The 26,490-nt window shown below is 49.4% G+C and overlaps 1 protein-coding gene across 3 annotated transcripts in view; it reads left to right on the forward strand.

The window, feature by feature from the left end:
- Positions 1–25,801, forward strand: part of AP1G1 (adaptor related protein complex 1 subunit gamma 1) — a 106,537-nt gene extending 80,736 nt beyond the window's left edge. For 2 of the 3 annotated variants that reach the window (XM_030582271.1, XM_030582272.1), the window contains 10 exons: positions 1,009–1,131; positions 1,478–1,567; positions 2,148–2,275; positions 4,157–4,261; positions 5,966–6,107; positions 6,616–6,742; positions 7,267–7,362; positions 7,611–7,771; positions 8,704–8,802; positions 21,880–25,801. In XM_030582271.1, the coding sequence (XP_030438131.1) occupies positions 1,009–1,131; positions 1,478–1,567; positions 2,148–2,275; positions 4,157–4,261; positions 5,966–6,107; positions 6,616–6,742; positions 7,267–7,362; positions 7,611–7,771; positions 8,704–8,802; positions 21,880–21,981 (1,173 nt within the window). In that variant the 3' untranslated portion in view covers positions 21,982–25,801. The remainder of the gene's footprint in view (positions 1–1,008; positions 1,132–1,477; positions 1,568–2,147; positions 2,276–4,156; positions 4,262–5,965; positions 6,108–6,615; positions 6,743–7,266; positions 7,363–7,610; positions 7,772–8,703; positions 8,803–21,879) is intronic. The other variant, XM_030582273.1, reaches the window with a different exon arrangement.
- The last annotated feature ends 689 nt before the right edge of the window (positions 25,802–26,490 follow it).

Here is a 26,490-nt window from a genome sequence, read left to right on the forward strand (position 1 = left end):
GTCAGTACCTCCAAAGAGCTCTGTCTGGATTTGCCAAGACACAATAGGTGGATGAAGTAGGCATAGGAGAATATGGGCAGGACAATCCTGTGGTATATTTGGCACATTTTCGCTGGTAAGCAGCAGCCTTAGCTTGTGCCTGCCTAGCCATTCATCTGCTGAGTAATGCAGATGCCATGACTTATTTTCTTTCTGGTTCCTGGGGGGAATCATGTAATTTGATTACTTTTTAGTTTGTGTTGTGATAGCCTTCGTTTTGACAGAGAGTTCAGTGGGCCTCTGCAACTTAGATTTTTCTGGGTCATCAGGATGTAGTTTGTTGTATAGGGGGGTGGGGGGAGAAGCTAAATAATCACTGTCTCCTACTATTACCTGACGGTGTGCGTTCACCATCAGCCATAGGGTATGTCTGCCCTGAACACTCACTGAGGCCTGTGGGGTGTGCATAACTACGCCCTGTAGTGAAAAGCAGGCTGTGTCCATGCTGCGGAGTGTAGGTACATGAAGCAGTGAAATGCTGTGGTGTGGGGATGCAGTGGGGAAAGGCTCTGACGGGGAGGCTGTGGGAAGGGCTGCTGTAGCTTCCCACACTGGGGAAGTGCTTCAGCAGCGGGACACTACGTTGCTATTTTTAGCAATGTCGGCAGGAGAGGCACTGCCAGGGATGTAGTGAGACATGTAGGGTATGTACCCTACAAGGTTCTGCTTTGTCTTTACTCTACTTGCCTAAGAGTGCCTTGCCATCTACACTGCGATTTATACCCGTGCCAGTGGGTCGTGCAGTGTATGTACTCTACATGCTGCTGTAAGGAGTGTGCAGTGCAGACACACCCATAGAGCATGTTGCAAAGCAGTTTTTAACTCTTAGCAAATTCTTTAATGTACCCTTTAAGTCTGCTCTGAGTTGGCTTGAGTTTCACTGGTGGATGGAGTATGCTGGAAGAGGGTGTGACAGTGAAACCAAAGAAGCCTCTTGTATGTTTCTTGGAAATATGACTTCTCTTTCAGGCAGGAAGTTATGTTCGAGATGATGCTGTCCCCAACCTGATCCAGCTGATAACAAATAGCATGGAGATGCATGCCTATACTGTACAGAAACTCTACAAAGCCATCCTTGGTGACTACTCCCAGGTAGATGTCCAGCCCAGGTTTTGCAGCAACCCCTAGTGTCCCTGTTAGTGAGCCAGCATGAGTGACTTCTTCCAAAGGAAGCTAAAGGCTCAGTAATGTCCGCTGAAAATCCCTCATGGGCCAGTCCTCTGGCCAGCGAGGACAGGAATGGCCCTAATTATACCTGTTAGTGATGCGTACTGCCCTTTGGACCATACCAAATGTTCCCCAGGAAGCCTCTTGGTGCACTGGCCAGGCCTGCTGTGCCTGCTCATAATGGACAGGATTGGATGCTACTGAGCCTGGGCTTTGTCTGTCATGCAGAGAGCTGTTTGTCCCTGACATGTCTAACCTTCTCTTCTGACAGCAGCCCCTAGTGCAGGTGGCCTCTTGGTGTATGGGAGAATATGGAGACCTCTTGATATCTGATCAGTGTGAAGAGGAGGAGCCAGTTCAGGTATAGCTCTGGAAAGGGGGAAAGTAGAACAGATGTGAGTGTACTTGGGAGGTTGGAATAGCGTGGTGCTGCGCATGTGGGAGTTGGGGGAGGCTCTTGCTTGGGTTAGCACTGGTGGACATGATGCTGCTGGGTCGGAGAGTAATCGCCCTGCTGTAGGATGGAGCTGCACTGGGGGCATGTGTATTGTCAATGCTGGGAAGCTCCTGACATTGATGTTGAGTTGGATGGGCTTGGGGTTAATTCCGGCCATGTAGGGGCTGCACATCGCACTGCTAATGCTACTTCTCCTTGGTGTATGGGGAAAATGCAATTTATAAATATCAAATTTATGGATTTTAATTTTTAAATGAATGTCTCAGTGCTAATCCGGTGCTCTGCATGCCTGTCCCAGAAATGGAAAATCCCACTATGAACACAAACAAAGGGTTGGACCCCCCATAAATATGCTTTCCAGCCCATATCTTCTTCCGTGATGAAGGAGCAGAGGGAAACAATGGCTTGGGAGTGTGCCCAGGAGGTTGTGCAGCAGAGCCCATCTCTTCTCGGACACTAATGCTGCTGCACTTGCTTTGCTCAGGTAACGGAAGAGGAAGTACTCGATATTTTAGAAAGTGTCCTGATATCAAACATGTCTGCATCCGTTACACGAGGTTATGCTCTCACCGCCATCATGAAGCTTTCCACAAGGTTCACGTGCACTGTCAAGTGAGTCTTCCTTGGGTAGTCACACTGCATGGGGAGGGCGTGCTGGTGAAGGCCAACAGGACAGGAATGTGGCAGACAGGAGGATACAAGCAGCAGTGGGTCTGGAGGGAGGGTTTCTGTGATGTAGCTTCTACTTTCTTGTACCATAAGGGGTTTTCCTGTTGCTTAAACTTTCTGATCCTGCCTTGCATACATGTATGAAGAGTGTTGTGTGGGTTTGTATGTGTCATGCTCTCCCTGTTCGTTATCATCTGTGCTCTGTGCAGAGACCATGTGAGTTCACTTCAAAATATTCTGTTGCGGAAGTGAATTCTCATTTATGTAGATATTTTCCCTTTTGAATTCCCTCTGTCCATAATTCAAAGGGAATGAGCAGCCATGTTGTTTGCAGGTGGCTTTTCTAGCACTGGGCACACTGCTGGTACTGGGGATCTCATACGCCCTGTAGTATTCCAGCAAAGTGTCAGACAGCAAAGCATTATGGGTAGGGCCCTACCAAATGCACATCCATTTTGTTCAGTTTCACAGCCATAGGATTTTAAAATCATAAATTTCATGATTTCAGCTATGTAAATCTGAAATGTCATGGTGTTGTAATCGTAGGGGTCCTGACCCATAAAGGAAGTGTGAAGGGGTTGCAAGGTTATTGTAGGGGGGTTGCGGTACTGCTACCCTTACGTCTGTGCTGCTGCCGGCAGCGGTGCTGCTTTCAGAGCTGGGCAGCACCAGCGCAGAAGTAAGCATGGCATGGGATGGTATTGCCACCCTTACTTCTGCGCTGCTCCCTGCAGAGCTGGGCCCTCAGTCAGCAGCTGTCACTCTCCAGCCACCCAGCTCTGAAGGGAGCAGCGCAGAAATAAAGGGTGGCATGGTATGGTATTGCTACCTTAACTTCTGTGCTGCTGCTGCTGGTGGGGTGCTGCCTTCAGAGCTGGGTGCCTGGCCAACAACCGCCGCTCTCCAGCCACCCAGCTCTTGAGGCAGCACAGAAGTAAGGGTTGCAACACCGCATCTCCCCTAAAATAACCTTGTGACCCTTTTTGGATCAGGCCCCCAGTGTGAGAAACACTGGTCTCCCCCATGAAATCTGTATAGTATAAGGTAAATGCATGAGCAATGGGTGGAACCTCCCCTTGGGGAGGTTAGCCACAGCTCTGCCCCCTTTCGCCCACAGCACGTTTCCCCCCTCCCTGCCGTCTGAAGCCCCAAGACCCGCTGACCCCGTCCCCCGGCTGGAGGATCCCCGGGCTGGCCCTACCCCCCACCTCACACTCACTCTCTCGCCGCCCAGAGGAGTCCCATGCCTCCGCTCCCCAAACCACCTGGGGAAAAGCAGCTCTGGTCTGGAAGAAGCTTTTGATATGCCCCATGCAGGTTCCAGGGCAGCTGAGGAGGCGATATTTGCTACTCAGCTTCCTGGGTTCATCTGTAGTCCAGGGAGATTACTGATGAGCCCAGGAAGCTGAATAGCATATATCATCTCAGTCACTGCCCTGGAACCTGCATGGGACAATCCATCAAAAACTTCCTCCCAAAAGCCTGCACCAGGGTGTTCAACAGCTGCGGCAGTGCCAGGGGAACCAGAGCCTCCTCTGGCCTATTATACCCGCTACCCATGTGTAAAAGCACACAAAAGACCAAATTTCACAAGAGACCACCAGATTTCATGGTCTGTGATGTGTTTTTCATGGCTGTGAATTTGGTAGGGCACTAATCATGGGCTGCATAGTTACCAAGGTAGTAAATTAGAAACAACTCTGTCCCTATTGGGTTACAGGCAGTTATATGGACACCTGCTGGAGAGTTCTGAGCTCATGTCTGGGGAACTGTCTGGCCTTGTTCAGTGCTTATTGGGTTCATTATTGGTTTCTTGCTCCTCAGCCGCATTAAGAAGGTTGTGTCCATCTATGGCAGCAGCATTGATGTGGAGCTCCAGCAAAGGGCAGTGGAGTACAATGCACTTTTCAAGAAGTATGATCACATGAGGTGAGTACAAGAATATTTAAGGTGAGAAGGGACCATTTTGATCTAGTCTGACCACCTGCATAACATAGGCCAGAGAGCGTCACCCAGTGATTCTGCATCTGTCCTTGAGCTCGAAGCATGTCTTCTAGAAAGACGCCAGTCTTGGTGTAAGGACATCAAGTGCTGGAGAACCCACTATGATCTTGGGAAGCTTTCAGTGGTTAATGACCCTCACTATTAAAAATGTGCATCTTATTTCCAGTTTGAACTTTGCTGACTTCAGCTTCCAGATGTCTGCTTGTTATGCCTTTGTCTGCTAGATTCGAGCCCCTGTGCTGTCTTATGTAGTCTTCCGTGTGAATCTCTTTAGACCCGTAATCAGGCAGTCCCCACCCCACAAGAAATACCCAGACAAGGTCTGTCCTCGTCCTCTTCCCCAGACTTGGGTACCAGGGAAAGATAATGGGAGTCCAGTGACAGCACTTGGAGACAGTCAGTTCCATATGCCGGCCAGTGCCTCCAAAACCAGTTCCTTGGCATCATAGAGCTGGGCTTCTATGGGCTACATTTTAATAGCTTGTCTTGTCTGTGCCTCTTCCATTCATAATTTCAAGGACCCCAGCTCCTTTCCCACTGGTGATGCCATAACATCTCTGTGGCAATTACAGGAACAGCTCTCATAATAAGGTCACAGGAGGAATGATTCTTCTAATGGAATTTAGCTGCTGGAAACATGATGGAGCCAGCATCAGATGATCACTCAGCTCCTTGCAAATGGATGGAGGGGCACTGCAGAAGACAGTTTAGGAAGCTTTGCCTTAGAGCAAAAAGGACCATGAACGTTGATTGTGTAGCCTTGTGAGAAAGAGTTTGAAAAGCTGGGGTGGTGAGTGTATTGGCCTTTGTTACATGGGAGTGTTCCAGGGTTGACAGTTTTCACTCCTGAAGAGTTTAGTTATGGCTGAGAATGCACAGTCCTGGGGCTTAGGTTCCTTGGTAATGTGACACTTTTCATTTTCTAGCCCTCAGAGGCACATAGGCAATGTAATAGTCTGTTCAGTGTCACGCGCAGTGTCTGTGGGGCGTCCCCCAACTAGGTAGGCTCATATCAAGGGGTGGCTCTCATCTTCCAGCTCTTTGACTTTGGTAGCATGTCCTGCATCCCATCACCTCCCATCCACCCCTTCTACACACACACTCTCTCTGTGCTCAGACTGTTACCTAGTCGCTCTCCTGAAAGACTGGAACCTGGGTAAGTTGGCTGCGTGGGTGCTTGTCTTCCCCATTCCGTCACCATGCTTTGTGCTGGATAAACATTCCTGCCAGGAAAACACAGTCAGTTGCTCTAACTCAGCTGCATCTGCAGTTGAGCAGGGATGTCTTCTGTGAGCACCCCCTCCATGCCCCAGAGTGCTTAGGTCTTCCTCCTCTGGAATCTTGGGCTTCCCTAGCCTAGCTCTGCAATGGGACCTCTCCCTTGTAGGTGCAGGGCAGGGCTCTGCATTGCTTATAAAGAAAATGCCTGTCAATAACCAGGTTTGTGCTGGTGACGGAGTGGCCCCAGTCTTTAATCAGCTCAAGCTCAGTTGTCTGATTCCAGAGTTCTTCTCGTAGAGCTAAAGCAAAAGGCTGGGCACCCTCTTCACATCACCCTTGCCATCTCAAGTACTTTGGGTTGGGATCAGGGTAGATGGCCCAGAGTGTAACCATGTCAGCTTCTTTCAGGTCAGCCCTACTTGAGCGAATGCCAGTTATGGAAAAGGTGACCACAAATGGCCCCACTGAGATTGTACAGACCAATGGAGAGACAGAGCCAGCAGTGCTGGAAACCAAACCTCCCCCCTCTGGGCTGCAACCCACCAGCCAGGTAATGGAAGGTGCTCTCTTCAGCTGGTGTAATCCTCCCACTGTCGTGTCAGACCCAGGTGCTGGAAGGCTATTCCCCTCTACCTAGTAAGCCAAGGGCGTCTCTGCTTCTCTGACCTGTGTCTGACTGCCTGATGCAACCTGTCTCTCCCCTACTGATTCCCAGGCAAAAGAAGGGAGTCAAGGACTGGCATCAGGGGAAGGTGCCACAGCAGGAGTGCAGGCTGGAGCAGGTGAGGTGGATGGAGTAAAATCCCACCTACGAGCTGTGACCGGCCTCTCAGCATTCAGAAACTCCTTCCCTCCTTGGCATAGCACCTCCTGCTGTCTTCCTGAGACCCCTGGAAACTAAATAGCTTAAGGTGCTGAGCGCAAATTGTCAGCATTAGTCCAAGACTAGTGTAAGAGTTCACAGGCTTTTCATCTGAGAGCAAGTGGCATTTCTCAGGTAAAAGCAAAGGTAGTAGGGAGATGAGTAGGTAACTGGGGTTTTATTGCTTTCTTACTAGGCAAATGACTTGTTGGACTTATTGGGAGGAAATGATATAACCCCAGTCATTCCAACTGCCCCTACGAGCAAGCCAGCCTCTGCCGGTGGGGAGCTCCTTGACCTTCTGGGAGATCTCAACCTAACAGGTGAGACCAGGCTGCAGCTATTAAGAGGTATTTCAGGTCCCTCAGTCTGATGGGAGGAGCTGGGCCAGGGTAAGAATGGCATTCTTCCATGTCCTTTTTCCAGGGATAGTGTCTTCTGCATGGGAGGCAGGGAAATTCCCCTTTCCTCTGGCAGGGGATGAGGTTCATTGGCATTGCTTGCCCTCTCAGAGGGGGCTTGGTCCAAGGCTAATATGGAGAGGGTGGGAAATGTGTTGGAGTGAGATGAGTGTTCCTCTGTCCTGGGCAGGTTCTCAGCCTGGCAGGAGAGGATCAAGAGCTGGGAGAGGTGGTTCTCTCTGCCTGGAGACCTGCAGGCTTGAGAGGAGAGACTCCTTGCTGGTGATGGCTGAGATTGAGGTCATTCTTGGAGAGAGGAGAGGGCCCTGTTGGGTTTCTTGTTTGTAAAAATAGCATGCTCCTTCTAGCTAATCCTTGAGCTGGGAAAAGCCACTCTACACTTCCAACTAGTTAAACTCTATCTTCTTCTAACCTGCTTTCTCTAGCTTCTCCAGCCTCGGTCGCTGCCCCACAGATATCACAGCCTCCGTTCCTGTTGGATGGGCTCTCATCACAGCCTCTCTTCAATGATATTGCTGCTGGTAGGAGCATAGGAACCCTGAGCACAGAGAACTATTGTAACCATCGGGGATCTGGTAACAAAGAGGAGGATTTGGGAGCGCTCGGAAGCAATGTGTGAAGGGGTGAAGGAGGAGATGGAATAAGGGGGAGAAGGAGAGCAGTCCTCTATGTTCTGGATGTAGGGTTTAGGGGCGGCAGGTGGGCCTGCTGACATTGAGAACATTCTCCAGGTCCTTACTGGGTTGCTGCTCTTGTCCCTCGGCTGCAGGCATCCCCTCCATCACAGCATACAGCAAGAATGGGCTGAAGATAGACTTCACCTTCGAGAGATCGAACACCAACCCCAGCGTCACCGTGATCACGATACAAGCCTCCAACAGCACAGAGCTGGACATGACAGACTTTGTTTTCCAGGCTGCGGTACCAAAGGTAGAGCTGCCATGCCCAGCTTGGTGGCTAGCCCCCTGTCTCTTTCCAAATCCTTGCTATTGTTTTGCCCCTTCTCCACAGAGGAAGCGAAGCTCCAAGAAGCATAAGGAGGAGTTAAAGCTGTTAGATCTCAAACTGCCCAAATAGTTCTGTTCTAAGATGGTATTTAGAGTTGAGCATAACTTTTCTGAGCAGGTACCTTTTAGGGCTGAGCTTTCCCAGGGCTGGCTGTGCCTGGGGCTGGGGGGATCCTTCTGGGAAGTCTGATTAAACACAGAGCGAGACACTCTCCTCGTTATCAGCATCCAGAGGAGCACCTTGAACAGCTCTCGCTCTGAAGCAGGTGGGAGTAAGAAGATGAAACTTGGTAGGAGAAAAGGTGCCTTCCTGTGTCCCAGAGACAATCCAGTTTGGTTTGGCTGAGTTGGGAAGACTTGTGCATGCGTGTCTACTTAGCGGCTCTCCAAGTGAGAGCAGGCTGCCTGGTTGTGTGTGTGGAGCTGGTCTCGGATTGTGGTAAATGGAGACAGAGCCTTTCTCTCTGGAAACCAGTGCGACTCAGCCTTGTGGCAGAATCATTCCTATGTTTATCAGGCTGTTTGCTGTTTTGCTCATGAGCACAGCAGAAGGAGTTCTGCCATCAGAGCAGTGAGGCTCTGCCTCCTCCCTAGCTGCTAGCAGTTATGTCAATCTGATTTCAACCTGTGAGAAAGCAGGAGAGATGAAAACCCTCTGGCCTCTTGAGTGCTGCTCCTGACCTCTCTAAAAGGAGACAGGACCAAGGAACTCCTTTGAAGCAGTCTCTCAGTAGTGCTCTCACTGTTGCTGTAAACAGCAGGAGATGGTCTTCCTCCCCCACTTGGTGTGGAAGTGTAGCTGTATCTGCTAAATGCTTAGTGAAATCATCTTAAAGTCTTTTCCCTTTTCTTCAGACATTCCAGCTGCAGCTTCTGTCTCCCAGCAGCAGCAGCATCCCAGCATTTAACACGGGGACCATCACACAAGTCATCAAAGTTCTGAACCCACAGAAGGTGAGCAGTCCACTAGTAGAAGGAATTCCTGAACCTGATTCTCATGGCGGTTTGGGAGACTGCGGGGTTAGTGCTGCTTGTTCTTGAGCAGAGTTTTGGGGCTTGTTCCTGGGGAATGATTGCTGGTGGTGTGACAGTGCAGTTATGGTTGCAGTATTGATGTAGCCATGTTTTCAGGATATTAGTTTCAGGAACTGTTCTAATTAGTGTTTGAACCCAGTTATACTTTTAGCCTTCACAACATAGCTGGCAACAAGTTCCGTAAGTTGACTGTGCCTTGTGTGAAGAAGTACCTCCTTATGTTTGTTTGAAACCTACTGCCTATTAATTTAATGGGATGACCCCCCGATTGTTGTGTTTATGAGAAGGAGTAAGTAACACTTCCTTATTCACTTTCTCCACACCAGTCATGATTTTAGTGATCTCTATCATATCCCCCTTCAGTCATTATATTGATTGATTTATTTATTTAACTTAAGATGAACAGTCCAGTCTTTTATTCTCTCCTCATATGGAAGCTGTTCCGTACCCCTAATAATTTTTGTTGCCCCTCTCTGCACCTTTTCCAATTCGAATCTCCTTTTTTGAGATGAGATGGCCAAAACTGCACTCAATATTCAAAGTGTATTCAAGGTATGGGCACACCATGGATTTATATAGTGGCATTATGAGATTTTCTGTCTTATCAGTCCCTTTCCTCATGGTCCCTAACATTTTGTTAGCTTCTTTGATTGCCACTGCACATTGACTGGATGTTTTCAGAGTCATCCACGATGATTCCAAGATCTTCCTTGAGTGGTAACAGCTAATTTAGATCCCATCATTTTGATGTATGTTTTTCCAATGTGCATTAATTTGCTTCTATCAACATTGAATTTCATCTGCCATTTTTCTGCCCAGTCACCCAGTTTAGTGAGATCCCTTGTAATTCCTCACAGTCAGCTTTTGACCTTAATGCACTGCACTCCTGTTGCTCCTATGGAGCCAGTTCCGCCTTTGGCAAAAGGTCCTGGGGTCTCTTCTGTTTTACGCATCACCTGCAGAATGTTAAACAAGTTCTGAGTGCAGAATCTTTAGGTAAGGTGGCTTACAAAGGAAATAGATATTGGGTCTGTACGCTGGCTCTCTGTGATGCATAAAGACAACCTGAAAGGATGTGCCTTTTTAACCTTAAGAATGCCAAGCCTGGTCTTTCCTGCTGAAGCATTTCCTAGCATCTCAGATGTATATTGAGAACTTACTTGATCCTTAATCTTGCGCAGGCAGGCTTTCACTGGAGTGTTCGTAGTGCTTGGAGTTTAATGTGTGTTATAAAGAATGAAATTAAGCAGTTTTAAACATTTTGACTAAAAATCCCTTCCTCTCAACTGCTGTGACCTTGTCTCCTGGGATGTCATAATTCCCTCAGTTTTATAGTCATCACAGAGGCTTCCAGGGTTGAAAAGACCTGAATTTCTAATGTGGAAAACAAAAGATACTTTCTTTAAAAAGTTGAGGCCAACTATGTTCATCATAAAGCAACAGAAACAGGGTCAAGAGCAATATTTTCCATTTGCAGGATACCTTTAATGATTGCCTTTCTCCCAGATTGGCAAGGGTTAATTAACGTTTGTCCTGCAATCAGTGTGTGTCAAGAGTTCGTATTAGAGTTAAAACAACAGGCTTATGCCCAAATAAACGTTAGTCTCTAAGGTGCCACAAGGATTCCTGGTTGTTTTTACTGATAGTCTAACACAATTATCTCTCTGAAACCTGTTATGGAATTGATGCACAAGGTGGAAAGATTTTCAGATCCCAGGTGCCATTTGCAAAGCTCTCAGTTAAGTGTATCTCTTTACTTGTAAATGATGCCGATCTGATTATTCCCAACAGTAAGTAGGTTCCAGGTTAGTTCTGCGGCATAGCAGGGAGCCCATCTGACATGGAATCGGAGTATGTGACTCCATGGTGCTAGCTTTAGAGTCCCTCTTTTGGAAGAGCCTATAATCATTTTATATACACTTGGACTGAGGCTGAGATGGAAATAGGAGCCAGGTTTGTTGAAAGTCTCTGGGTAAAGATGAAAGGGTAAAAACCAAGGGTGATGTCATTGTAAGGTCTATTACAGACTACCTAGCCAGGAAGAAGAAGTGGACGAGGCTTTGTTTAAACTACTAACAAACTCATCCAAAGCACAGCACTTGGTGCTAAAGGAGGGCATCATAGAACTGGAAGGGACCTCGAGAGGTCATCTAGTCCAGTCCCCTGCACTCAAGGCAGGACTAAGTATCTAGATCATCCCTGACAGGTGTTTGTCCAACCTGCTCCTAAAAATCCCCAGTGACAGAGATTCTGCAACCTCCCTGGGCAATTTATTCCAGTGCTTAACCACTCTGACAGTTAGGAAGTTTTTCCTAATGTCCGACCTAAACCTGCCTTGCTGCAATTTAAGCCCATTGCTGCTTGTCCTATCCTCAGAGGTTAAGAAGAACAATTTTTCTCCATCCTCCTTGTAACAACCTTTTATATACTTGAAAACTGTTATGTTCCCTCTCAGTCTTCTCCTCTTCAGACTAAACAAACCCAGTTTTTTCAATCTTCCCTCACAGGTCCTGTTTTCTAGACCTTTAATTATTTTTGTTGCTCTTCTCTGGACTTTCTCCAATTTGTCCACATCTTTTCTGAAATATGGTGCCCAGAACGGGACACAATACTCCAGTTGAGGCTTAATCAGCGTGGAATAGAGTGGAGAAATTACTTCTCACATCTTGTTTACAACACTCCTACTAATATATCCCAGAATGTTTGCTTTTTTTGCAACACCGTTACACTGTTGACTCATATTTAGCTTGTGATTCACTATGACCCCCAGGAAGAAACACTGTGGAAAGGGATCTGAGGGCATAGTAAATCACAAGCTAAATCTGAGTCAACAGTCCACACTGGTTAGGCCTCATCTGGAGTATTATCCCCTATTCTGGGCATCACATTTCAGGAAAGTCCAGAGAATAACAGCAAAAATGAGTAAAGGAAGAGAAGACTGAGGGGGGACATAATTTTCCAGAATATAAAAATTTTGTTTACAAGGAGGAGGAAGCAACATTCTTCTCCTTAACCTCTGAGGACAATACCAGAAGCAATGGGTTTAAATTGCAGCATGGGTGGTTTAGGTTGGACTTTTGGAAAAACTTCTTGTCAGGATGGTTAAGCACTAGAATAAATTGCCCAGGGATGTTGTGGAATCTCTGTCACTGGAGATTTTTAAGAGCTGGTTAGATAAACAAAATGGTCTATAATGCCTAGTCCTGCCTTGAGTGCAGGGGACTATATCACCTCTTGAGGTCCCTTCCAGTCCTACAATTCTATGATTTTAAAGTTTCCTTTTAAGCTCTTGGGTTTGGGGTTTTGTGAGTTGTATCTATGTAGATGCTGAGTGCCACAGTGTATCTGTTCCAGATACCATCAAGGAACAGAAATGTGTGTGGGAGGGGGATGTGTTTTCTTAAAATTTCAGTTTGTGGAGGCCACTTCTATATGCTAAGGTAAGGCTTTGTCTACATTTTAAAATACTACAGTGGCACAGCTTCACCTGCTGTACTGCTTCAGTGTAGACATTACAATGACAGGAGGCAACAGAATTTTTCTGTTGTTCTAGTGCTGTCTACACCATGGTTAAGTCAGCATAGCTGCATATTACAGGGCTGTGGATTTTTCACACCCCTGAGAGACAGTTATGCTGATGTAACTGTTCAGTGTAGACCATCCCTGTGTGGCAAAATAGTGTTCCATGCTTTTGACCAAAAAATCTCTCTGAAACTGACCCTGCATCATTTTCATCACTGGCACTAGCCTTCATGACTGATGCATCTGCCACCTCATGCTCAGTTCTCCTCTGTAAATACAGCTTTGCAGGGAGTTGGTCCAGGACAGGGACTAATTGTTTTGGGTGTGTTGAGGAAAGGTCCGTCAGCATTGACGGTGAAAATGGCACATTCTCCAGAAGCTATTTCCAGTGGTTGCTTTCCTTATAAGCACTCAAAGCCTGGTAACTACTCTGTAGCCTGGCACGGGCCACCTTTGCTGCTGGTTAAAGCTGACCATTGAGGGCCTGTGGAATGGACTTTCTGAGACGGTGGAAGGCTTGGATGAAATTGCCCGTTCTTCTTTGAGTGATTGTTCACGTCCATTACACATTAGGTATGCACGCACTGTGTGCACAGACATCAGAAACTTTTTCCCTTAGCGGCTCCCATCAGGCTGGCAGGGGAGCCCTGCCAGAATGGCACCTCATGCTGTTGCATATATATCCCTGCTGACCTGACCCCCTTTCAGTTCCTTCTTACCGTCTGTGGCCACGTTGGAACAGCTCTTTCTCTCACTGGAGTGTCCCTTAGCATAGTTATCAGTAGTTAGCATTTCTTAATAATAGTTAAGCTTTCTTTGTTTAGGTGTTGGAAGTTGTCTCCAGCACCAGCCCTGGGCTGCGGGGACATGCCGCAGGCCCAAGCCTTTAAGGCTTGCGCCATGTGCCACAAGCCTATGCCGATTGGTGACCCCCACGACTCGTGTCTCTGTTGCCTGGGGGAATCGCATCAGACAGAAAGCTGCAAGATTTGTAAGGCTTTTAAGCCAAGCACTAAGAAAGAAAGAGACTTTTGCCTCAAGCAGCTACTCACTGAGGCCACAATGCAACCTTCGGCCTCGGGCCATCCGGCCTCGGTGCCAGTGTCCTCAGCGTGGAGTGCCCTGGCGTCAGTTTGCGATCCGGCACTGGTATGGCACCATAAGCATGCCACACCGAGGCAACAAGAAAACCCCCTGCACCGTTTGACCTTACCGGCACAGTCGAAGGGCCAGCCTACAAGCCGAGGGCATAAGCATAAGAAGCCGGCAGCGCGCAAGCAAACGAGCACTCAAAAGGGAAGCGCTGCCCCAGGACATGCTCCGGTGCTGAAGAGCCCGTTGAGCCGTGGGCTAAGTGCCTTGAGCGCTGAGGAAGGGCTGGAGGAGCTCCTAGAACAGCCCCTCCACACCAGACATGTTTGAGGTGGCAAAGGACCTCATCCAGTTGTCAGCGGCAAGCCCCCTCCCTGCCAAAGAGAAGCCTCCAGCACCATCTCCTAGAGTGCTGGCAATGGTGTGTCGATTGAGGTCACAATCTCGGCATTGCTCCTGGCGTCAGTCTCGGCTGAGCTTGGCCTCTGTGGATTCCCAGTTGCTCCTGACCCAGCAGGACTTGAGGGCACCGGATCCCAGACAGCATACGGCACCAGCCCTGCCAGGGCACTGCTCCTCGGCGCCATCGCCAGGCTGGTTCCAAGGCAACACAAGATCGAAGTCCCCGGTCCTGAGTAGAAGCCAACAATCCTGGTCCCAGAAGTATCAGTACAGCTCCCGGTCCCAGTCGGCAAGGAGCCATTCTCTAGCCCCCCGGCGGCACCGTTCTACCGCATCGCCTTGGCCTTCCAGGTCGGTGTCCTCGGAATCTGAGGTGGACTCAAGCCGCTCCAGCTATGCCCGCAGGGCACCGGCGAGCAGGGAGCCCCAAGCCCCGTGGCATCCCCAATGGAGCCTGCCAGGGCAGTGTCCCTTTTGGACACCATGGGCCTATCACCAACAGCAGGGGCCCTCCTCCAGAGCCTTGAGATCTGGCAATTCAGTGCATCGGTCCCAGTTCCCACACAGGCACCCCTCTCCGCCCAAGGAGACCACAGTATTCAGGCCACCAGATGCTTCTTTGGAACACAGGAGAGCGGAAGCAGCACCGAGCCCGGCGCTGTCCCGGAGGCAGTAAGGCAGGCAGAACCTGGATGAGCCGCCAGCGTGCGAGCAAGGACAAGAAGGGCTGGAAGACGAGATGCAGAAGGCCCTCACCTTTTCATCATCCCCAGAGGAAGCTGTGGTGAGCATCGCAGTGTCAGGGCCTCCTCCAGTTGACCACAGCGCGCACCAGGAGCTGCTCCGTAGGGTTGCCCAGAACTTGGGCCTACAGGCGGAGGAAGCAGTAGAGCAGGAGGATCCTATGGTCGATATCTTAAGCCCCAAGGGCCCCTCCAGAGTTGCGCTCCCGCTCATAAAGACAATCCAGTCCAACTACAAGACGGTCTGGCAAACCCCAGCCTCTAGTGCACCAACAGCAAAAGGCATAGAGTGGAAGTACTTTGCCCCTTCCAGTGGATATAACTTGCTCTTTTGTCACTCGGCCCCGTTCGCTGGCCGTCTCAGCAGTCAATGAACGGGAACGACATGGTCAGCAAGTCCTGGCTCCTAAAGCCAAGGAGGCTAAACGTCTAAACCAGGGGGCTCAAACTGAAACGATCACAAGGGCCATGTGAGGACTAGTACATAGGCTCGAGGGCTGCATTACTGACACCTCCCACACGCTGCCCTCGGCCCTGCCCCCACTCCACTCCTTCTATGAGGCCCCGCCTCTTCCCACCCCTTCCCTGAAATCCCCACCCCAACTTCGCCCCCGTCCTGCCCCCAGGGGATGCAGGAGGGGTGTGGGGTGTGGCAGGGGGTCAGGGTGCAACAAGGGTCTCAGGGCAGGGGGTTTGACTGCAGGAGGGTTTTGGGGGGCGGACTCTGGCCCAGCACGCACCGGGGGCAAGGCAGGCTGCCTGCCCTGCCCCCCGTGCTGCTCCGGAAAGCAGCTGGAACATGGGGGAGTAAGGGCACAGAGGTGTGTGTTGCTGTTGCTTCAGGCACCGCCCCCAGCAGCTCCCATTGGCCAGGAACGGAACCGCGGCCAATGGGAGCTGCTGAGGGCGGTGCCTGAAGCAACAAACACACAGCCCCGTGCGCCTCTCTTCCCCCGTGTTCTTTCCGCTGCACGCCAGGCCAGAGCTGGGGGATGGTGGGGGAGGCCGCGAAGAGCTCGTGGGCTGTAGAAAATAACTTCCCGCAGGCCGTGTGTTTGAGACCCCTGGTCTAGACCTATTTGGCAGGAAGTTCTGTTCGTCTGGGGGCCTCCAGTTGAGAATCACGAACCAGCAGGCAATCCTGAAGAGACACAATTTTAATTCCTGGATGGCAGTTTCTAGATTTAAAGAGTCCTTGCCCCAGGGCTCTCAGCCTGAGTTTGTGGCCCTTGTGGATGAAGGAAAGGTGGTAGCCAAGACTTCTCTGCAGGCCTCTCGATTCGGCGGATGCAGCAGCCAGAACAATTGCCTCAGGAGTGGTGATGAGTCGCTCAGCATGGCTGCGGGCTTCAGGCCTTCCGCCAGAGGTCCAGAATACCCTTCAGGACCTCCCCTTCGAAGAGTCTGGTCTCTTTTCGGACCAAATGGATGTCAGGCTGCATAGCCTCAAAGACTCCTGGGCAGCCCTCAAGTCGTTGGGAATGCACACCCCGGTGATGCAGAGGAAACCGTTCAAGCCCCAGCTGCCTCAGCAAAGATAATACCAGCCCCGCCCTAGGTAGGAGAGGCAGAGACAACAGGCGGAGGCAGAACAACATGCCTGGCCAGGGCCAGGGCAAGCCGCAACCCGGCAACAAGCAAGGGTTTTGAAGGTGCGCTCGAGGACAGCGTACCGAGCCAGTTACTGGATTGTTCCCTATGCTTCCTGAACCGCTTGTTCTGCTTCTACTGTGTGTGGTCCCGTGTAACATTGGACCGTTGGGTCTTACGCATGGTACAAGTGGGATACACGCTTCAGTTCTCCTCCTTCCCACCCTCCTTCCCCATCCCTCTTCAGGGACCCCCTCACGAGCAATTCCTTATACAGGAGGTACTGATGCTCCTCGAGGCGAGGGCAGTGGAAGAGGTCCCTCGGGATCTAAAGGGGAAAGGGTTTTACTCCTGGCATTTTCTTATTCCCAAAAGAAAGGGAGGTCTTCGACCCTTTTTAGACCTGCGCGGACTCAACAAATTCTTCGTCAAGGTCGGCTTCTGCATGGTCTCCCTAGGCACTATTATTCCGTCCCTGGATCTGGGGGATTGGTACACTGCCCTTAACACGAAAGATGCGTACTTTCACATCGCTATTCATCCCGCTCACCGGCGGTTCCTGCGGTTCACCATTACCAGTTTACGGTCCTACCTTTCAGCCTGGCGGCAGCCCCCACATATTCACGAAATGCATATTGATAGTGGCAGCCTTTCTATGAAAAAGGAGAATTCGAGTATACATGTACCTAGATGACTGGCTTCTCGCGGGTCAGTCCAAGGAGGAAGTCCATTCCCATGTGGCGGTAGCACTGGGCGTATTCCTAAGGCTAGGCCTTCTAGTCAGCGTGCCCAAGTCCTCGTTGATACCAGTGCAAAGGCTGAAGTTCATTGCGGCAGTCTTGGATTCGGTACAGGCATGAGCGAGCCTCCCAGAATCCAGATTTCTGGCCATCCAGCGTGCCATAGACTCATGCTGAGGTTCCTCACAACCACGGCCAGATGCTGCCTGCAGCTCCTAGAACACATGGCGGCGTGCACACATAGTGAAACATGCTCGACTATGGCTCAGGACTTTGCAATTGTGGCTAGTCCAGATGTATCGCCTAGGCAGAGACCCCTTAGATCTTGTAATGACAATCCCCCCAGGTGTTGGACTCCCTGCACTGGTGGCTAAACCAGCAGGTAGTCTGCAAAGGGATCCCCTTTGCCACACCGCAACCCATGCTGATGCTGGTAACAGACGTGCCAGACCTTGGCTGGGGAGTGCACTTGGGGGACCTACGGATGCAAGGATTGTGGTCCAAGGACGAAATGTTGCTCCACATCAATGTAAAGGAGCTCAGGGCGGTTCGCCTAGCCCGCCAAATCTTTCATGCTGCTTTAGAAGGTCACAGCGTGACAGTTCTGACAGACAACTCTACCACCATGTTCTACATAAACAACCAGGGCGGAGCCTGTTCCTCTCCCCTCTGCTGAGAGGCCCTTCCCCTATGGGACTTTTGTATAGCCCACTCAGTACACCTCGTAGTGTCATACCTCCAGGGGAAGCAGAACGAGCTGGCTGACCACCTCAGCAGATCGTACCGCATGCATAAATGGTTGATGAGACTGGATATCTTGCAGTCGATCTTCCAGAAGTGGGGATTTCCCCAAATGGACCTCTTCACCACCAAGGACAACAGTCAATGCCCACAGTTTTGCTCTTTGCAGACCCACAGTCTGGGCTCTGTCGCAGATGCCTTTGCGATCCCTTGGAGTGGGAGCCTGAAGTATGCCTTCCCACTGTTCCTGCTCATCTACAGATTTCTCCTCAAAGTTCACAGAGCCAAGGTGGTAATGATCCTCATCACCCCAACTTGGCCCTGCCAACATTGGTTTACAAATTTGCTGGAGCTGTCAGTAACCGACCCGATTGTCCTGCCCCTGCACCAAGATGTCATCACGCAGAACCGCAGGCACCTGCTCCACTTGAACCTGCAGTCTCTGCATCTCATAGCATGGAAACTCTGTGGTTGAACATGACAGAGAGCCAGTGCTCTCTTCAGGTGCGACTAATTCTCCTCAGCAGTAGTAAACCTTCCACTAGGGCGACATACCTCGCTAAGTGGAAGAGGTTCTCCTGCTGGTGTGAACCAAAGCATATACAACCGCTTCAGGCCTCCGTTCCAGTTATCCTGGAATACCTGCTGCACCTTAAACATCAAGTTCTTGCCCCCTCCTCAGAGTGCATCTGGCTGTCATTTCAGCATTCCACCTGGGGGAATCAGGGCATTCTGTGTTTTCCAGCCCCATGGTAGCCCGGTTTCTCAAGGGGCTGGAGAGGGTATTTCCCTACTCACGCCCTCCGGTTCCTCCATGGAACCTTAACCTGGTCCTGACCAAGCTCATGGGATCCCCTTTCGAGCCCCTAGCCTCTTGCTCTTTCATTCACCTCTCTTGAAAGGTGGCCTTTTTGGTGGCCATTACATCTGCAAAGAGAATGTTCGAGTTGAGGACCCTCACCTCGGAGCTCCCTTATAGTTTTTTATAAGGACAAAGTGCAACTTGGGGAGGAATTTAGGGTGTGGCCTAAAGTAGTCTCGCAATTTCATATGGGACAGGACATCTGTTTGCCAGTGTTCTTTCCCAAACCACACATGGACCCGAGTCACCGTAGTCTGTAGACTCTGGATGTCCGTAGGGCCCTGGCGTTCTATCTGGGGCGAACTAGACCTTTCTGCAAGTTGACACAGTTGTTCGTCGCCATTGTGGAGAGGACGAAAGGACTCCCTGTCTTGGCGCAGTGGATGATATCATGGATTATGGATTTCATCCGCACGTACTATGAGCTCGCCAAAGTGCCAGCTCGGTGATCGTGGCTCACTCGACTAGGGCTGAAGCGTCCTCAGCCGCTTTCCTGGTGCAGGTTCCACTCCAGGAGATCGGTAAAGCAGCCACCTGGTTGTCGGTGCACACACTCACAGCCCACTGCGCAGTCCAACAGGCCAGAGAGGATGCAGCAGTCAGCAGGGCTGTGCTTCAATCAATTGTTCCATGACTCCTACGGTAAGCTTGTGAGTCACCTAATGTGTAATGGATATGAACAATCACTCGAAGAAGAAAAAAGGATACCTACCTTTTCATAACTGTTCTTCAAGATGTGGTGTTCACGTCCATTACACTTCCCACCCTCCTTCCCCTCTGTCGGAGTCTCTGGCAACAAGGAACCAAAGGGGAGTTGGGTCGGCAGGGGTATATATGCACCAGCATGAGGCCCCACTCTGGCGGGGCTCCCCTACTGGCCCGACTGCGAGCTGCTAAGGGAAAAAATTTCCAACGTCTGTGCATGCGGCGCGCTCACACCTAATGTGTAATGATGTGAACAACACATCTCGAAGAACAACAGTTACGAAAAGGTAGGTAACCATTTTTTCTTCTTTGGTTTCTTTTGGTGTATAGTTAATGAGTAAGGCTATCCACTTCCCATAGAGTCCCTCTTTTCTTTTAGCAAAACGGCAGGCTTGTCAGAGCAACATTAAATGTCAGGAACATGTTGTTTACTGGCCAGTATCAGCCAAACAGTGCTGGTGTACTGGTGATGCCCAACCTCTTTGGGCTAAGGCTGGATATATTATTTCAAAGAGGTTAAAAGCCACATTCAGTATGTTAGGCCGGATTCTTTGTCCTGTTGTGCTCCCTTGCACTGCTCAGCTCTCACAAGGCAATGGAGGCCACACATGTTCCTTGCCGCGAACTCTCGAGGGTGAAGAATCAGAGCATCAGCTCCTTGTGTGTCTGCCTTGCAGCCTCTGGCCCAGGAGGTGCTTTGGGGACAGGAATTGATTGGAGCATGCTGGGCTCTGACTGTTAATTAGATGGCATATGGTGGCTTGGGCCATAGCCAGCTGGTGCAACTTAAAACATCTTCTGCTCTGCTTTAATGTGTCCCAGGGCTGGGACACAGAATTAGGGAGTTGGTAACTAGTTCTTGGCTATGCTGGGGGTGGGAAGAGGTGTCCTATCTTGGGGCTCACCCCAAAGCTCAGGGACAGCCAGCTGAGCTCCTATTCTATTCTCCCTGGGGCTCCCACAGCCTAGCAGGGAAGCATCTCTTCCCTCCAATACAGTGGGGAGCCTGCAAGGGAGCTGCTGAGCATCTTCAGCAGGAAAGTGTCAGCTCTCAGCTGCTCCAAGGGCTGCAGGGTAGGTGGTGGGCCTGACTCAGACACTTCTCAGGACGTGCTCACAGGCACATTCGGTTCATAATCAAATATAAACCTTCTTCTTAACAGAGTTGCCCTTTGGAGCCACAGTTCAGAGTGTGGAGAGAGACAAATTGGGAACCACTTTTCTGCAGTGCTTGCTGAGGTTCAGGACAGGCCTGGAGAAAGAAACACAATTCCCCTTTCCCATGTAGCTGCCAAGAGCTGGGCTTTAGTAGCACTGTATTCTCTATGGCCTAGGGGGATAGGGATGTCCCCTTTCTCATGGTTCTTAAGGCTGTTTCCTCTTCAGCCCTGTCAAGTGATGTCATGCATTTGAATAAGGCTGGGGTCCTGTGGAATAAATAGTATGTGCTCATGTAATTAAAGACAGTATCGTAACACATAAGGACAAGGGAGTAAGTAGAATTACAGTTGCCATGGCAGCCTTAATTCTGGCACTTCCTGACTTTTGAGTGCTTGGATGTGCAACCTGAATGTCCTTTTAGTATAACTCATTGGCAATAGTCTATAGATCTATACAGCGTGTCCTCTTGGCCAAGGTATCTCAGGGCATTGCTGGTGGACTCCAAACCTTTCACCTGTGTGTCACCGAGCTGAACTCTGCCCAGCTTGGTAGGGATAAGGAGTTATTTCCATCTCGCAGACGTCTGGCCCCATAGAAGATGAGTTTTTGGTTTCAGTTCCAGCCCCCACCTCACAAATCACTAGGCTTTGCATTAGTTGGCGACAAGCTAAGAACTGCCTGGGCAATGGAGATGGAACTGCTGCCCCTCACCCGCAGTGGGTTGGCAGCCTGGCAGGGCAGTGTCTTTTTACCTATAGGGCAGCAGCGGGGCCAGGCTCCCAAACAGCTTCATTTCTCAGGGCTGTCCAGCTGATGCCTTTTTCCAGTTGATGGTTGTATGGAAGTTGAATATTTAAATTTACGGAGTGTCACATAGTGCACCGTCAGTCACCTGAGACAGAGCCTGCCCTGCAGACTGTGCAATAAGCAGTGGAGGAAATGCAAGGACTTAAAGAGGGCACCTGTCCCGCAGAGCCTGCGAGCCCAAGAGCTGGCCAGCAGCTGCCAGACCTGCCTTCTGCTCTTCCATTACCTGGGGTGGGCCGGCTGCGTTGAAGTGCACAGTGTGGAGGAGAAGGATGGGAGGCAGGGCAGACTGAGCCCTGTGAGAGTGCACAGGTTGGAAAACGGAGCTATGTTCTAAGGCTTCTACAGGGTTCCAGGAGAGGGACTTGAGGATTAGAAAGCTCTTGCCTGTTTTCAATCAGCATTGGCATAAGTGAGTATCTTCTACCAGATTAATTGCCCATTGAGACACATCCTAGCAGCTGGTGTGACACAACCGTACCCACAGGATGGGATAATGCTAGTGATGTATCCCTACCTCCTCCCAGAGGTGACCGATCAGGTTCCATGGGGTGAGAGAGGTGGTGGGAGGGTTTGTGAGTTTGGGGTTTACTGAAGACACTGATCTTGTTGTTTTCCTCTCCTCTTATAGCAACAGCTACGTATGCGGATCAAATTGACCTATAATCACAAGGGCTCAGCAATGCAGGATCTAGCGGAAGTTAACAACTTCCCCCCTCAGTCGTGGCAGTGAGGCTCTGGCACTGTTCTTACTCACCTCACCCAATCAAAGGAACTCTGGGAAGAAGGTTGATCCCTGGCAATCCCCCAAACTGCACCAAGGGCCTGGGGAACGATGAGACCTGCTGATGAGGAGGAATCGTCCTGAACTGATTGCTGATTTTGAAGCATATCTGTTAAAACTAACTTCCTCTCCTCCACTGATGAGGCTTGCTGCTTGAGGCTGCTCTGCACTCCCCCATGCATTCACAGTCGGAAGCAACATTCCCCTTCCCCCCAAGAAACATGCAGCTCATTTGGAAGAGAGGACTGGAATTGCTTGCAAGGAAACACTTTTTTCTCTCCTTCCCCCTCCTGCCTCCGCGCAGCAAGTGAGCAGCTGTCCCTTCTTTCTGCTGCCTTCTTTCCATGGGGTGGGTAAGGTGGGTTTTGAGTCATTACTAGCAGGCACTTTCATCTGGGGTTTGGGGCAAAAGCTTATCCAGAGACCATTAGGGAACCCTGCCTTTTTCTTTCGGTTTCCCCAATGTGTGAAGAGGCTGTGGGGCTGCTAGTGGCCTGTTCTGTGCATTGCTGTATGCACACAGACACTTTAGCTATACGATACCAACAGCAGGTCAGGGACAGAGCGCGGGAAAAGTGATGCTGATGAGATCTGATCCAGTTGATTTGGTGCTATATTTGAATGTGAAGCCCTGACACTTCCATTTCCTTCACTTTCCATCATTGGTTGCAGCCATGCAGACTCACAATGGCTCTTCTGTAGCTATCTCAAAAGCATCACAATGGATCAGAGACTCCAATCCACCCCATTCCCAAAATTTCAAAATTCTCTTATTGCCCAGTCCCTTGACTGTTGGCTGTGGTAGGTGGGTAGAAAGGCAACATTCCACTCTATAGATCACTTTTTGATAGGCCCCATTGCCTGCTGGGAGGCTCAGCATAGACTATACTGCAAAGTCACTTTTCCCTGTTACTCCAGACCCTTCCTCCCTTTCATTTCCTAAGCCTGTCATAGACCCCTGGATTCCATCCAAGTTCATTCTTCTGACTGGGTTGTTTCTATTGTATCTGTAATGCTGGCACTGAAATAAAGACCATGCAGTTTAAAGAGACCTTTCCCACTTTGTGCTTAATGATGGTGTAACAAAAGCTTCTTGCTCCTTGCTCCCCTTTCAGTGAAGTCCATGTCAATCTGATGTGGCACCCACATTTAGCTCAAATTGAAAGTAACTAAGCAAACTGTTCTTCATGTGGAGGCAAGTTTCTTGAGCACATGGGTCCAAAGACCTGCGGTCTAGTGCTTTTCAGAGCTATGTCAGTGATTTCCAGAGAAGAACTATGTAGTGCTGCACTGTGCGTTTTTTAGTATGCAGTGTCAGCCAGGTAGTGGCTTCATGAATCTCTGTGGAGAGGTGAAGAATGGGAGCCAAGGTCCATAGCGAGAGAGAGGGCAGCTGTGTATGGTGTTGAGCACCCTCTAGGACTGGGGAAAGGGAGGGGGGACACCTTGGATTTTCATCCCTTGAGCATATTGGCATGTTGAGTAGAGTCTTTTCTCCAACCCTGATGCTTTCTCAAAGGAAACTGGTAGCAAATCTGCTTTACTTCTCCCATAGAGCCTTCTAGATGATGACCCGTCAGTGGTCCTGAGACCTGTACCCTTCAGGTGGTCACAAAGGACTGACACCAGGTGCTGGTCTTCATTGGAAATGTTTCCATCTGTCAGTGTAACTGGTTTGGATGCAGGACCTGATGTTTGCCAACTGTTGATGGGTGGTCAGAGCAGGTTATAGCCTTGGGTTCTGTGAGATTGCATGCAAGTGTGGGACGCTGGTCATTTAGAAAAAGTAAGGAGAGCTGCTCTGCCTTTGCCTTTGAAAAGTGGTCATTAAAGATTTATGTTCAGACTGCTTTTTTAAATGGTGTTAAATACTGTCAAATTGGCACAAGGCTTAGCAGTGTGATTGATGGGTAGGTCCCTGCAGCAGTACTAGTTTATCTCTTACTCATGGAGGCCATCTCTTTGCCTTCCAACATTTGGAAGGGATCAGCTAAGGCCTTTTTGACTAGAATAGAAGCTCTCTAGCATTCTGCTGGAGCTGGCACTGGTGTCTGCTTGAGACTATAGGAAGAATAAGCTATACCACACAGTGTCTCCCTTGAGAACAGAACTGATCCTGGGTTGTAGCATTTACAAGAGCAATGTCTTGACCTAATCATCAAGGATGTCTGCTTCAGACAGAAGCACGAGGATACAGGCAGCCCAGTAGTATTTAACACCTATATAAGAGTCCATTCTTGGAATTGCTAAGTATTACTTCCCATTCACTTCCGCCACAAGTGAGGGTGATGACGAGCATCTCTCTGGTTCAGAAACACATTCAGATATCAGGCTAAGTCTGTGCCTTAGTTCCCATGAACTCTTCCATTCTCCTCTGAAGGCTGCACCTGCCACAAAGACACTCATTACTGTGAAGACTGCTGCACTTCAATAGTTCCTTTTTCATAGGAAGAGCAGTGATGCTGAAGCATTAGTGAGGACAGAGGTAATGCTGCAGAAGCAATGGTCACTCTGGCCTGTTGACTGCTGTACAGCTGGAAGCTGAATACCTCATTGCTTCAGCTGCCGTTACTTCCTCTCTTCTGGAGCAGCATGTGCTTTGCCAGTAGCTTTCCAAATGGAAAGCTTGTAGAGATAAATTCCTCCTGTGTGCTTGGCTCCTCTTCAGCCTCATTCCATGAAAGAGATGTTTGTATATGTATGGAGCTCTCTGCACTTGACACAGTGTTGGTGCAGTTGTCCTGAGTCTCCTGACTAAGTTCAGGAGAATGCATGTGGCAGGGTGAGTGGTGTGGATTGTGCACCTGTAGTTTGAGGCCATCCCTTGGCTGTGAGATAATCCTTATGAAGAGGCTAAGCATTTCCGTTGTCTTTGGAGGTCTCCGCCTTCCTCTTGCTAGGGATAATGATCCTAACACCATACCAGAGTGAGAGAAAGATTCATACCCCCCATGCACACCTAGTGTTCAATCCCTTTGTTTGCTACTTGACCCTGGGCAGATCTCTTAAACCCGTCCTGTTTCCTTGTTTGTAACTTGGGTGTAATAATACTTGCCCACCTCTGTAAAGTGCTTTGAGCACTGTTTACGTTGACACCAATGGAATGGGACAGTTGTACACGTCTGGCTGACTGCCACATCTTATGACATCCTTCCCATTTTAATGCACGGGGACAGTGCTGAGAGCAGGATACAGACTTAGTTAACCTTTCTAACACTCTGCATAAAGAGTTTGGGGCTGGGAGAAGGGGGTGAATGTCTTTTTATTCCCCCCCACCCCCCAGTGAATGTATTAAAATCTTTGAGCCATGAGACAGCAGAAGGAATAGGAGCTGTATCAGGCTGAAGGCAAAGGAGATGGGGAGGAGGCAAATAAAAGTCCTGAGATTTGATTTTGTGCAGCTTCTTGGGGGAATGGCACACGGAATTGATGTGAACAACTCTTTCAAGCAATAGCAGTGAATAGCTGCTGCCTACACAGATCCTTGGATATTTTACCCAGAAGTTGCTGAAGCATCTGGGACAGGCATTTCATTCCTTTCCCTGGGACTGGTTCTGGAGCAGCAAGATGGCTTTTTTAGACCTCCTGGTATGCTTTCCATGTGTTCATTTTCTGCTTGGGGGCTGTGAGGGAAGGAGCCATTGGACGCTTCCCTCTGTGAACCCACTTTATTCCTGTAGTCTTTTTCTTTCCTGAAGTTGTAGTTACATTTTACATGAAATCCCATCCCATCTCCTTGACTGTATTTAAAAAAAAAAAAAAAAAAAAAGCCCTTTCTGAGAGGGGAGCCTGATGACGTTCTAACTATTGCAGATTTTTGAGATGTGAAAAAAATTTAATTAAATGCTAAGTCTTAGAGGTGAATGAGGAGCATAACAGATGTAAACATTTACATGGGATGCATTAGAATTCTGCTGTGTGTATTGTCTTTCAGTTGAAACAAATTACGAAGTGACTAATAATAAAGTCAATACTCAGTGATTTAAAACTGTGCCTTGTTACTTTTTTCAAGTGTAGTGGGAAAGGACTGGGTGTTTAATCACTAGTGGGCATGAGAAGGCCAGGCACCTGGAATAGCCCACTGGAAATGCCAGACCTTGCAGATCTGCCAATGTGCTCGCCTAACAGAATGAGGACAGGTATGTATGAAACCTATAAATGTTATATAAATTTCTCACTAAGAGAAGGCTGCCCAACCACAAATTCATACACAAACTTAAGAACTGTAGCCCTTCAGTGCTATAGAAATACCAATGCTGCTACTGAATGCTGCAGAGGTGAAATAGAAATCTTGGCCAGATGGTATGGCTTGTCTTAGTCTCTCCATAATAGCAATACGTAAGGAATTACTCCAGCAATCCATTCTTGGAGTCTGTTATAGTTCAGTCTGGGCTTTGTGATATTTGGTCCTTGTTTTTTATTATTGATATCTCTAGGTGTGAAGAAGTCTCCAGTCCA

This window comes from Gopherus evgoodei, chromosome 12 (assembly GCF_007399415.2).
Source record: "Gopherus evgoodei ecotype Sinaloan lineage chromosome 12, rGopEvg1_v1.p, whole genome shotgun sequence".
NCBI classification, from domain to species: Eukaryota; Metazoa; Chordata; order Testudines; family Testudinidae; genus Gopherus; species Gopherus evgoodei.